The sequence below is a fragment of the Kogia breviceps genome, chromosome 1, assembly GCF_026419965.1.
Source record: "Kogia breviceps isolate mKogBre1 chromosome 1, mKogBre1 haplotype 1, whole genome shotgun sequence".
In the NCBI taxonomy this organism is placed as follows: domain Eukaryota; kingdom Metazoa; phylum Chordata; class Mammalia; order Artiodactyla; family Physeteridae; genus Kogia; species Kogia breviceps.
The window spans coordinates 169,913,232-169,926,663 of NC_081310.1; the positions used below are offsets into that span (position 1 = coordinate 169,913,232).

The 13,432-nt window shown below is 41.8% G+C and overlaps 1 protein-coding gene across 1 annotated transcript in view; it reads right to left on the bottom strand.

The window, feature by feature from the left end:
* Positions 1–13,432, bottom strand: part of ZMPSTE24 (zinc metallopeptidase STE24) — a 57,354-nt gene that overhangs the window by 21,709 nt on the left and 22,213 nt on the right. The window contains exons 4-6 of the mRNA XM_059044072.2: positions 6,184–6,300; positions 5,415–5,567; positions 3,927–4,068 (exon numbers count right to left, since the gene is read on the bottom strand). Coding sequence (XP_058900055.1) covers positions 3,927–4,068; positions 5,415–5,567; positions 6,184–6,300 — 412 coding nt within the window. The remainder of the gene's footprint in view (positions 1–3,926; positions 4,069–5,414; positions 5,568–6,183; positions 6,301–13,432) is intronic.

Here is a 13,432-nt window from a genome sequence, read left to right on the forward strand (position 1 = left end):
TTGTTAGACGTAAATACTAGAAACACCCAATATCTGGGAATGGAGCCGAGGAATCTTTTAACAAACTCTCCAGGGAATTCTTACACTCACTAAAGTTTTAAGAGTCCCTGCACTACACCATAAGCTTTTTGTATCACTATGCCTTGCATGTAGTATTTATTCAATAATGTTTGTTTACTGAATGGATTTATCGTGCCACTTGAGGTATGAAGTAATGTATTTGGGAACTCTGAAAACCAAAACATTCTATGAAATTGTAAGGCATGGCCAGCTGTCTCTTCATCTTTCGTTTATGATGTCTTATCTTAATCAACTTCTTGGCAGCATTTGATACCATTGACCACTCCCTTCTTGAAACACTTTCTTCTCCTATCTCAAGAGAAACACCATCTTCTCCTGGTTTTCTTCCTACCTCAATGGTCTCTCCTCTTCAGCCTCCTTTGCTGGCTCTTCCTCCTCTGCTGACTCTGACCTGAGCCCCCTTCTCTTCTCTAAGTGCCCTCATCCAAGGAGGTATCTACATGCCAGATACAGATACTTCCATATCACTATTTCTAGCCCTGACCTCTCGCTCGAACTCTGGATTTATATATCCAGCTGCTTATTTGACAGGCTTACATCTCCACATGGATGGCTAAATGGCCTATCTGTTGTTTATATTCTCAAGTATAGTTTTTTCCCTGCTCAGTATTAGAATTCCCTTGCAGAGTTTAGGGAATTTCGCATCATGCAAGTCTTGTGAGAGACTGCTTCTCATTTGAGAAATCTAAAAAGCTAGCTATCTGCTTCCCCAAGCACTCCTGGCAGCTAGCCCAGTGCCCTGGCTCAGTCAATCAGATGCACCCACTGGGGACTCTGAAACAGCTAATTACATAAAGAAGCAGGGCAGGGCTTCCCTGGTGGTGCAGTGGTTGAGAGTCCGCCTGCCGATGCAGGGGACGCGGGTCGTGCCCCGGTCCGGGAAGATCCCACATGCCGTGGGGCGGCTGGGCCCATGAGCCATGGCCGCTGAGCCTGTGCGTCCGGAGCCTGTGCTCCGCAACGGGAGAGGCCACAACAGTGAGAGGCCTGCATACCACAAAAAAAACCCAAAAAACATAGTAAAGAAGCAGGGCAGTGAGGAATGAATTCTGCAGGTGCTAGTGGAAGGGATGTTAGGGATACACACTGCTGACTCCAACATCAGGAGCCACTAGTAGTGTCCTCCCCAGACTGGTTCTGCAGGATGATTCTGAGTTCCTAGTCTCCCGATGGATAGCCCACTTTCCAAGTTTGGTAAACTTAACTTTCCTGGTGACTTTGTGAGTTATCAAATATTGTTTCAATAAGGAATTTCTCTGGTTAAATCAGCCATAGTTGGTTTCTATGGCTGGCGTGCAACTAACTACTGCTTGTAGAACTCTAGTACAATGTTCAATAGGTATATAACACACCCATCAGAACTTAAACACTCACAGACCTGCTCTTCTCCCAGTTTTTTCCCATCTCAGTAACCTACCATTTATCCAACTGCTTAGTCCAAAAATCTAGGTTGTTATCTTTGATGTCTCTTTCTCTCTTATTCCTTTACATGTCATCTACTGGCAAATTCCATCAACTCTACCTCTAAAACACATTCCCAGTATATCCACTTCTCTCCATCAATTACTACTATTCTAGTCTAAGCCACTTTATCTCCTCCTGAACAGCACTGGCCTCCTAACTGCTCTCCCTGCTTCTACTCTTGCCTCCCCTACCATCTATTCTCTATATAGCAACCTAAAATAGGTAAAAAGTACAAACGAGGCCATGTCACTTTTCTGCCTAAAACCTTCAATAGCTTTAACCCTAGACTTAAAATAAAATCCAAGCTCCTTACTCTGATTTACAAAGGCCTATGTGGTCTGACTCTTGCCTATGTCTCAGATTTCATGTCATAACGCTTCCCTGCCACGTGGTAGTCACACTGGACTTTTTTCTGTTTCTTGAAGATACAAAGCTCTGGAGGGTCTCTCCACTGATCTTGGCATGGATGGCTCCTTCCTTCAGATCTCAGCTTAAATTCATTTGCTCAGAGATGTCTTGTCTGATGATCTAATCGAAAGTGTCTACTCAGCCATTCTTTATCACTTCACATCAGTTTAATTCTCTGCGCAGTACTTACTATCTGATATTTTCTGAGAGCAAGACTCTTGGTTTTTCACTCGGTTTTTCCTTTCAATTTACAAATCCATCATGTGTGTTGTTATTGTTATTAACAACATTCATTCACTCAAAATATTTTTGACAACATTATTAACAACAACAGAAACATGCATTACAGATGAGTAACTTCTGTTTAGCAGAGGTAAGTTGCCCAAAGTCACACGGGGAATCTGTGCTAGAACTAGAATTTAAACGCAAGCCTATTGGCTCCACAGCCTGACCTCTGAAATGCTACCCTCCACCTACTCAAATCTTGATTTTCCACAAAGCCCCAGCTCATATTATAACCCTCCATAAAGCCTTCCCTGACTATTTCAGCTAAAATCATATAGCACTGATGGTATATATCACATATCTTCTCGACTACCTCTATTGTCATAGCATTAGCATTCACGTATTCTGATTATAAGTGATCGGCAACTTAGGTTGCCCCTTCAGTAAAAGTGCCTCAGAGATTGTTCTACTATACTGATCATTGTGCTACTAGTTTAATATTATTAAAAGACTAGTAATCTCAGAGGCCAAAGCAGTAGTATGAATTGGCTTCTTTTTCTACTATTTCCCCATAGACATGTTCTAATTGTGCCTTTAGTTGGCCACCAAATGCCTGAGATTTCTATACTCTTCTCGTTGCTGTTAATTCATTCTTTCCAGTTGTGACCATCTCTGTCCTCCCGGACCCTGCAATTACTTCTCAGTTTCTACACTTCATCCGCCATAGCTACTTCTCAATGGTGATTTTAACTTTAGAGAAGGAATGGGCAAACTATGGCTTGCAGGTCAAATCAAACTTGCTGCTTATTTTTATAAATAAAGTTTTATTAGAAACAGCCATTCTTGTTTCTTTATGTATTACTATGGCTGCTTTTATACTATCATGGCAGAGTTGAATAGTTGTAACAGAGACCATGTGACCTGCAAAGCCTAAAATAATTACTGTCTAGCCCTTTACAGAAAGCATTTGCCAGACCATAGTTCAGAGGAAGCAAAACTGAAACCCAGAGATGCAAAGTGACTTGTCCAAGATCCCACAGCTGGTAAGTGACAGAGGCAGAACTACACTCATTCATTTACATGGATTTTAATTTACAGATTCTGAAAGTCATGGTACCACACAGTTTTTCTTTGCATCTTTGTAGGTTTCCTTGAGACTTTAGTAGTCTTACACAAGCTAACAGATAGATAGCTTAATTTTCAAAAGCAATCATCAGAAAAGCAGAGTATAACTAATCTAAAGTACCAAGTGGTACCAATCTTGGGTAATCTGCACGTGAAATCAGAGTCCTGCAGAACACTGGAAGTTTTCTTGGTGGAGACAAAGCCAATAACATTGGTTTTGTTTTTAAGCCCCCAAACCAGTGCCAAATGGAATCTAAGCAAGAGTCCAACTCAATTACATATAAGAGCCAGGCAGGTAATAGAAGTGAATAAATCAGTCTAATATCATGACATAGCAGGGAGTGATAAAGGCCTTGGTGCAGAATTAAAAATAATAAAGCCAACCAAACATAGCTGCAGGCAAGAGCAGGACTTGGCATCAGGCCACCAGTTTCTATCCCTGGACTATGTCATCAATTCTTATAAATCTTCAAAAGCCAAAATGTAAAATCCTAATCTTTAAATAACAAAAACAAACAAAACAAACCCCAAACCAGCTGATTTGTTCTTTTATTAAAGTTTTAAGAATAAACTAACCAAATAAAACTAATCAAATAAAATCTTCTTACCCCAGGGAGCCTTACCTTGAACAACATACACCTTAGTCAAAGGGAAGTCAATACTCTTTGCCATGATTTCAATTTCTTGTTTAAGCTCTCCCTCAGGAAGAGGTGTGAATTTGTCAAATAAAGGGGCAATGTAATCAGCATAGATGGTGACAAGCACCTGAAATGCAAATATGAGAACAACCTATGAATATGTCCTTAAAGAGAAACTACTCACTATACAGATTCAATATTAAAACTGTGTGATCCCAGCCCTGAGAACAGGGACCTAATCTTATTTGCTCTGGTATTCCCAGCCTGAAATTGTACCAGTACAGCATTCAATATCTGTTTGATGAATTAAATCAAAATGAATAGTCTCTATATGGTAATAAGTGAAAAGCCAAATGGTCCATTCAAAACTATCTTGGGGATTTCGGACACTTCATAAGCCCATCATAACTTGGAATTCTGTCTTTCAAGGTAATCATAATAGACTTTAATAAGTGTTTGCTAAAAAAAGAACTACTAGAGCTTGACTGTGTGCTATTATTTGGTTTGCCTGCTAACATTACTGACCTGCAGTTCATAACTATACACACTGGTTGACACAGCATTTCCTTAAGCATTTTGGGAGCATTTCCTCTGCTCTCTCTCCTGTCACTTCAATTTGCCATACAACATATATTTGTAAGTCCAACTAGCACCCATTTTCCAGTCATGATCCCACCATCAGGAGGTGAAGCAATGAACATCATGGTAATTCAGACTAAAAGAAACCTCATCATCAGTGCAGCTGAAGAGCTGATAGGACGTATTTTCTGGGGGCTGTTAACAGACCATTTTGATTGTGTTGTAGTGTTTGTGCTGTGAAGCAGTTTGGAATATGGGAAAGAGAAGAGGAAAAGAAGACGTGAAGACGGAACAATGGGGAAGTGGAGAGAGGAAAAAGGAGGGAGAAGGAAGAGAGGGAAGAAGGGGGGCAGTGGGGGGAAAAGGGAAGAGGCAGGGGGAGGGGGATGGGGAGGAGAAGGGGGCAAGGGACAGAGAAGAAGGGGTAGAGGGCAAAGGGGAGAGGAGGAAGGGGAAGGAGGGCAGGATAAAGCAGATACGTTTATGCTTTCTTTTTCTTATCCCGCTTACATCTATTCTCTCTCCAAAATATCCATGGTTTTTAGACACTGGAGCTCAGTCAAGAGTCATCAAATCGTCAAACTTAGTCATCATTCTGGTGGCAACCCACAAATGCACAGCCCCAAACTGCTTGACAACTGGATCATTAAAGGTAACTAACAACTAGCTTCTAGAATCTATAAGAGCCAGTATAAGGAGAAGAAAATCTATGGTCAGAGTCAACCCTCCCATCTCTATAGCTAAAAGCAGAAAACAGAAGGGGAATTTATATGAGCACCTATTTATATTTCTTCTGCTTCTTAAGAACCATTTAGATGCTAATGAAGATTAAATGACAGTTATCTCACCAAGGAACATTTTGTAAAAGAAAATCAAAACAAAGATTTCACTTACCAGAGACACAACTAGTGTGAACAGCCAGGCATAAATAAAAAAATAGTCTCCCCCAATTTTAATAATATAAAGTAGAAGTGAAGACACAGGTAATAAAATGCACTGAGTCACAATAAATTTCTTGATTGCATCTTTCATAAAGAACCCCAAAGTCTGAAAAAATAAAAGGTCATCATGACAAACTAAGAAACTGCTTTTAAAATAACACATAAGTGAATAGAAAGGATACATTATTAAAGCAATTTTAAAAATTAAAAGGCATGGGCTTCCCTGGTGGCGCAGTGGTTGAGAGTCCGCCTGCCGATGCAGGGGACACGGGTTCATTCGTGCCCCGGTCCGGGAAGATCCCACATGACGCGGAGCGGCTGGCTAGGCCCGTGAGCCATGGCCGCTGAGCCTGCGCGTCCGGAGTCTGTGCTCCGCAACGTGAGAGGCCACAACAGTGAGAGCCCCGCGTACCGCAAAAAAAAAAAAAAAAAAAAAAAAAATTAAAAGGCAGTGAGACTACATGACAACAGGCAGCCTAAGACAATAAGTCAATGTCTTGCATTTTATAGTTTAAAATAAACTAATTTAAGTGTTATTAGCTGAAAAACACTAGACATCAGCGCTAGAAGAGTTTATGGCAAGACTTTAAACTATGATCTTTACCATATCTGCAGTTCCTTTTCCCTCGATTAATTCATGCTTTAAAATAGCAAATTACATTTTAATTATTCCCAGCAGAGGACAAAAGCACAAAAGAGAACATTTGCATTCTCTATTTTACCTGCTGATTGAAACCATGTTTTTCTTCTATCACAAAAGTATTATAAAGACTCCACGGCAAACCAGTCAATGCACTGAAAAGTGTAGCCAACAGTAGAAACACCAAGGACTGAGTGATCTAAACACAAGAAAAAAAGAGGCAGTTTTTTAATATTAATTCGTTCTTCAAGTGAATTATTAGGGAACAAATCAATGAGTATTTGCTGAGTACTTACTATAACTCAAGCAATGTGCTTGATTCTACAGGTCATACAAGGCCTGAAACATCACCGCTACCCTCAGAGTTTATTTGCAGGACAGGGAGGCACTAAAACACTTCCTCTTTTATTACACGGGCACCATATGAAAGTTAACTGAAGTCATAGAGACAAAATGGTTAGAAGTGCTTAAATTGAGCCACATATGCTGGTGAATACAAGAAAGGCTTACAACGCTGATGAGAAATGGAATGCTACTCTGAAGAAAGAGATAAATTAGTGGGACAGAAGAGGCAAGGAGGAATTCCACACAATTTGCAAAAGCAAGGAGAAAGAAAAGAGTACCTTAAAAGTGAAAGATGACAAGATGATGGGCCTAGTTGGGACCAGGCAGAGAAACATAATGGAGCATCAGGAAAGCTGAGCCAGGGTAGGTGGGGCAGTGTGCTAAAGTTTTAACACAGCCAAAATTCAAGAGAGAAAATAACCCTCTAGAACTCCTTTAATTGCCTTAACAACAGGTCCTTAGGAGATCAAAAGCCAAGAACTGCCTCATTTTTCTTTACAAATATCTTTTCCTATGACAGTGGAGGATGAGGGCTAATTGGTATGAAGGGACTTGTGGGGAGGGGAAGGCAATGAAGCAAATAAGACCCTTGCTCTCCCTCCCACCACACCATCACTCTCCCTCTTACTCCCCAGTGTAAAACTGAATTCTTTTAAGTGTGAGTATGCCACCAAAGCATATTTGACTTGGCAGTAAAGATGTAGCCACTAGGTTTCTAAACATAGGAAGAGGGAGAAGGGAAGAGGAAGAAAGGAGATTTGTCTGGCTACAACATGCAGGGTGGTTTATTCCAGCATTTGTCCCCAAATGGGAAATGAGAAATTTTTTAAAAGTAGATTCCAGGACCTTCCTCAAAACTACTGAATCGGAATCCCATCTTCAAAACATACAACCATATTGTATAGATTGTTTGAATACCTGCTTTACTCATTTAACATATCACGAACATCTTTCTACATCAATAAATATAGATCTAGTTCTTCATTGCTAATGGCTCCATTACATGTATTTCCATTATAGCATTCATTCCAATGCTACAATGAACCCCTTTCATACATTCCCCATAAATTCGTAAAAGTGAAATGCCTAGTGTCAAACTTTTTTTTTTTTTTTTTGCAGTACGCGGGCCTCTCACTGTTGTGGCTTCTCCCATTGCGGAGCACAGGCTCCGGACACGCAGGCTCAGCGGCCATGGCTCACGGGCCCAGCCGCTCCACGGCATGTGGGATCCTCCCGGACCGGGGCACGAACCCATGTCCCATGCATCGTCAAGCGGACTCTCAACCACTGCTCCACCAGAGCAGCCCTGGTGTCAAACTTTTAAAAGATTTTTTGATACACACTGCCAAGGTGTCCTCTAGAAAAACTATACTAGTTTTCAGTCTGACAGCAACATGAGAATAGTTCCCTATCCCTCAACAATTCTGTCCTATGATTCTTTTAACTGTTTTTTACCCAATATGATATGATAGGCCAAAACAAAGAAAGAAGCACAACTCCTAGATTCTTCATTGTTGTATTAAAACACATTTCTTTGATTGTCAGTATGGATTTATATTTTTCATGTATTTTATAATAATACAAATTTCTGCCTTTGCCCATTTTTCTGTTGAGGTACTCAATTTTTTCTAAAGTGTTGTTTTGGGTCTTCCCTGGTGGCATAATGGTTAAGAATCCGCCTGCCAATGCAGGGGACACGGGGTCGAGCCCTGGTCCGGGAGGATCCCACATGCCGCGGAACAACTAAGCCCGTGCGCCACAACTACTGAGCCTGTGCTCTAAAGCCCGCGAGCCACAACTACTGAAGCCTGTGTGCCTAGAGCCTGTGCTCCACAGCAAAAGAAGCCGCCACAATGAGAAGCCCGTGCACTGCAATGAAGAGTAGCCCCCGCTCACCGCAACTAGAGAAAGCCCGTGCGCAGCAACGAAGACCCAATGCAGCTTAATTAATTAATTAATTAATTAAAAACTCTAGATCATATTAAAATTTATAGTTTCTTCAGACTCACAGACTTAGAGAACGATCTTATGGTTACCAGGGGGAATGAAGGGGGTAAGCGATAGTCAGGGAGTTTGGGATTGACATGTACACACTGCTATATTTAAAATGGAAAACCAGGACCTACTGTACAGCACAGGGAACTCTGCTCAGTGTTATGTGGCAGGCTGGATGGGAGCGGAATTTACGGGAGAATGGATACATGCATATGTATGGCTGAGTCCCTTTTCTGTGCACCTGAAACTATCCCAACATTGTTAATCGGCTATACTCCAATATCAAATAAAAAGTTTTAAAAAATTTATAGTTTTTTTTTGTTTAAGTATTGTCAGTGTATCTTTGTCTATATTTAAATACTCAATTCATTTAAGTCTTTCTTTTTCTTGGAGGATATAAAATTGGAATTTATTTTTTTTCTCAGTTGTCCTAAGAAAATTTATAACCTATATATTCCTCACCAATCTGAAATGCCACCTTAATCATATACCAAGATTACATATACTTAGTTAGGCCTGTTTCTGGTACCAATACACTATTTAAGATTTATGATACATTTTAATATCTAAAAGTTACCACTCATTATTTTACTTATTCAGAATCTTTCTGGCTATTCCTCTGTCTTTAGTCTTTCAGATTAACTATAAAATGTTTTATCATGTGCCCTTCACAAGCTGCTCTGGGATTATAACTGGGCTCTATTCTTTTTTTTTTGGCTGCATCGGGTCTTAGTTGTGGCACGCAGGCTCTTCGTTGAGGCATGCGGGCTTCTTTCTAGTTGCGGTGTGCAGGCTTCTCCGTAGTTGTGGCATGTGGGTTTTCTCTCTCTAGTTGTGGCACAGGCTCCAGAGCACGTGGGCTCTGTAGTTTATGGCATGCAGGCTCTCTAGTTGAGGTGCGGGGGCTCAGTAGTTGTGGCACCCGGGCTTAGTTGCCCTGCAGGATGTGGGATCTTAGTTCCCCGACCAGGGATTGAACCTGCATCGCCTGCATTGGAAGGTGGATTCTCTACCACTGGACCACCAGGGAAGTCCCTCTACTCTTTTTTTTAAACTTCATACATCTCTTCTTTAATAATTCACTGAAGAATTGTGATAAGGCACTGATTATCAAGTTTAGCATTCTGCACAGAATCTACCATTTTCTCCTTTTGAAAATCTAGATTTTGCTCACCTGTAGTCTTCTGAAACATTCTCCATTCTCCCTAGTTTATCAACATATGCCATAAATCCACGTTCCTTCTGCACATTAACATATAAATCATCTATGTCTGGAGCCTTGAATTAATTTAAGACAACTTGATTCCTTCTTAATCTCATTTATCTTATGCATAAATACCATTTTTAAATGAATAATTATATCAATAAATCATTTTTCTTCTTAAAGAAGATGAACAGTAAGTCTAATTCCCCAATCAGTAGGCTTATTCCCTCCTTAAAACACTAAGATTCCAAGAGCGTTGTAAATTATTTTGCCTTAAACAGTAAAACAGCCTCTTAAATGGTCCCCCTGCCTAATATCAATCCCTCCCCTTTCGATCCATCCTACATACACACCAGATGAATCTAAAACTCTACTTCTCTACTTTAAAAGCTCGTAATGGCTCTATAACAGGGGTCCCCAACCCCCGGGCCACAGACCGGTACTGGCCTGTGGCCTGTTAGGAACCAGGCCACACAGCAGGAGGTGAGCAGTGGGGGAGCAAGCGAAGCTTCATCTGTATTTACAGCTGCTCCCCATTGCTCACATTACCGCCTGAGCTCCACCTCCTGTTCAGATCAGCTGCGGCACTAGATTCTCATAGGAGCGCGAACCCTACTGTGAACTGCACATGTGAGGGCACTAGGTTGTGCACTCCTTATGAGAATAGAATGCCTGATGATCTGAGGTGGAGCTGAGGCAGTGATGCTAGCAGTGGGGAGCGGCTGCACATATAGATTATCATTAGCAGAGAGGTTTGACTGCACAGAGACCATGATAAATCAATTGCTTGCAGACATATCAAAACCCTATCAGTGAGTGGCAAGCAACAAGTATCTGGTGGCAGGCTTTATTGTGGCAAGTGAGTTGATATACTTCAATTGTACAGCTGCATCTGGTGGCAGGCTTTAAGTCGGAATCCGACACTTTTTAGTCTGCACGTGGCCCGCCCATTATTTTATTTACCTCCATCCGCATTTCCTGCATTGCGCACTTGCATCAGTCACAGTTTTGGTAAGCCCACAAGCTAACCCTAGCCAGGATGAGTAAAAAAAAACAAACGTCACTGGAGAGCTTCTTTGAAAAGGGCGAAAGACCCAGTGATGAGAAAGCAGAAGACTCTTAAGACTGCCAACAAAAAGAAAGCTACATTTAAAAGAAAATACCAAGAGCCCTACTTAAATTACGGGTTCATTGCAACAGGGGATTCACATTCTCCAAGCCTGCTTTGTATAATATGTGGCCACCGGCTATCCAACGAAGCCATGAAACCTTCAAAACTGCTTCGCCACATGGAGACCAAGCACCTGCATTGAAAGACAAGCCTTTGGAGCTTTTCAAAGGAAAAAAAACATGAACACGAAGAACAGAAGCAATTATTGAAGGCCACCACTTCATCAAATGTGTCTGCACTGAGAGCATCATTCTTAGTGGCTAACCGCATTGCTAAAGCTAAGAAGTCCTTTACTACTGGTGAAGAGTTGATCCTGTCTGCTGCTAAGGACATTGTCATGAACTTTTAGGAGAGGCTGCAGTTCAAAAGATGGCACGTGTTCCTCTTTTGGCTAGCACCATAACTATACGAATTGATGAAATAGCAGAGGATACTGAGGCACAATTGTTAGAGAGGATTAATGAGTCACCATGGTACGCAATCCAGGTTGACGAGTCTACCGATATTGACAACAAGGCGACAGTGCTTGCTCTTGTGCGATATATTTTTCAGGAGGATGTGCATGAGGATATGTTACGTGCACTTTTGTTGCCAACCAGCACCAGAGCTGCGGAACTATTCAAGTCTTTGAACAATTACATATCAGGAAAACTGAACTGGTCATTTTGTGTCGATATATGCATGGACAGAGCGGCTGCCACGGCTGGATGGCTTTCTGGTTTCACTACTCGGGTCAAAGAGGTCGCTTCTGATTGTGAGTCTACACACTGTGTCATCCATAGAGAACTGCTGGCTAGCCGAAAAATGTCACCTGAACTTAACAACATTTTGCAGGATGTGATTAAAATTATCAACCACATCAACCACTTTAAAGTACATGTGCTTAACTCATATCTGTTCATGCAGCTCTGTGAGGAGATGGATGCAGAGCATACACATCTTCTCTTTTATAAAAAAAAAATATATATATATTTTTTCTTTATTTATTTGGCTGAGTCGGGTCTTAGTTGCAGTGCGCGGGCTTCTCTCTAGTTGTGGCACACGGGATCCACAGCACAAGGGTTCAGCTGCCCTACGGCATGTGGGATCTTAGTTCCCTGACCGGGGAGCAAACCTGCGTCCCCTGCATTGGAAGGTGGATTCTTAACCACTAGCCTACCAGGGAAGTCCCACGTCTTCCCTTATACACAGAAGTGAGATGGCTTTCTAAAGGTAGATCACTGGCCAGAGTTTTTGAGTTAACGAGAGCCGCTCCAGAGATTTCTTTTAGAAAAACAGTCACCACTGGCAGCACATTTCACTGACACAGAATGGGTCACAAAACTTGCTTACTTGTGTGACATATTCAACCTGCTCAACGAACTCGATCTGTCACTTCAGGGGAGAACAACAACTGTGTTCAAGTCGACAGATAAAGTGGCTGCATTCAGAGCCAAACTGGAATTATGGGGTCGACAAGTGAACACTGGGATTTTTGACATGTTTCAAACATTAGCAGAGATTTTGAAAGAGACTGAGAGAGGGCCTTCTTTCTCCCAGCTGGTGCATGATCACCTATCTCAGCTTTCAAACGAGTTTGAGCATTACTTCCCAACCACAAAAGACCCCTGAACTGGGAAGGAATGTATCCGCGACCCATTTGTGAATAAGCCAGGTGAACTAACTTTGTCCGTGCTAGAAGAGGATCAACTGCTTGAGATCGTAAATGACAGTGGCCTTAAAAGTGTGTTTAAGACAACTTCAAGTCTCCATACGTTCTGGATGAAAATCAAGGTGGAATATCCTGAGATTGCCACAAAAGCACTGAAAAGCCTGCTTCCACTTCCAACATCCTGTCTTTGTGAAGCAGGGTTTTCTAAAGTGACAGCAGCCAAAACGAGACTACGGAGTAGATGGACATAAGCAACACACTTCGGGTGTCACTGTCTCCCGTCACCCCCAGATGGGACCATCTAGTTGCAGGAAAACAAGCTCAGGACTCCCACTGTTTCTGCATTATGGTGACTTGTATAATTACTTCATTATATTTTACAATGTAATAACAATAGAAATAAAGTGCACAATAAATGTAATATGCCTCAGTGGTTAAGAATCCGCCTGCCAATGCAGGGGACACGGGTTCAAGCCCTGGTCCAGGAAGATCCCACAGGCCAAGGAGCAACTAAGCCCATACGCCACAACTACTGAGCCTGTGCTCTAGAGCCCACAAGCCACAACTACTGAGCCCACGTGCCTAGAGCCTGTACTCCGCAACAAGAGAAGCCACCAAAATGAGAAGCCTGCTCACCGCAACGAAGAGTAGCCCCCGCTCGCCAGAACTAGAGAAAGCCCACGTGCAGCAATGAAGGCCCAACATAGTCTAAATTAATTAATTTTTTTTAAAAAAAATGTAATGCTCCTGAATCATCCTGAAACCATTCCCCACTGTCCCCCGACCCCATCCATGGAAAAATGTCTTCCACGAAACCGGTCCCTGGTGCCAAAAAGGTTGGGGACCACTGCTCTATAAGACTGCAAACTCATTATGCTTTTAAAGATTTTAATAATCCAACCCCAAAATGCTACTTTTCACTACTCTTCTCTAAGACCCTTCTAGTCCTAACAGACAACTGTGAG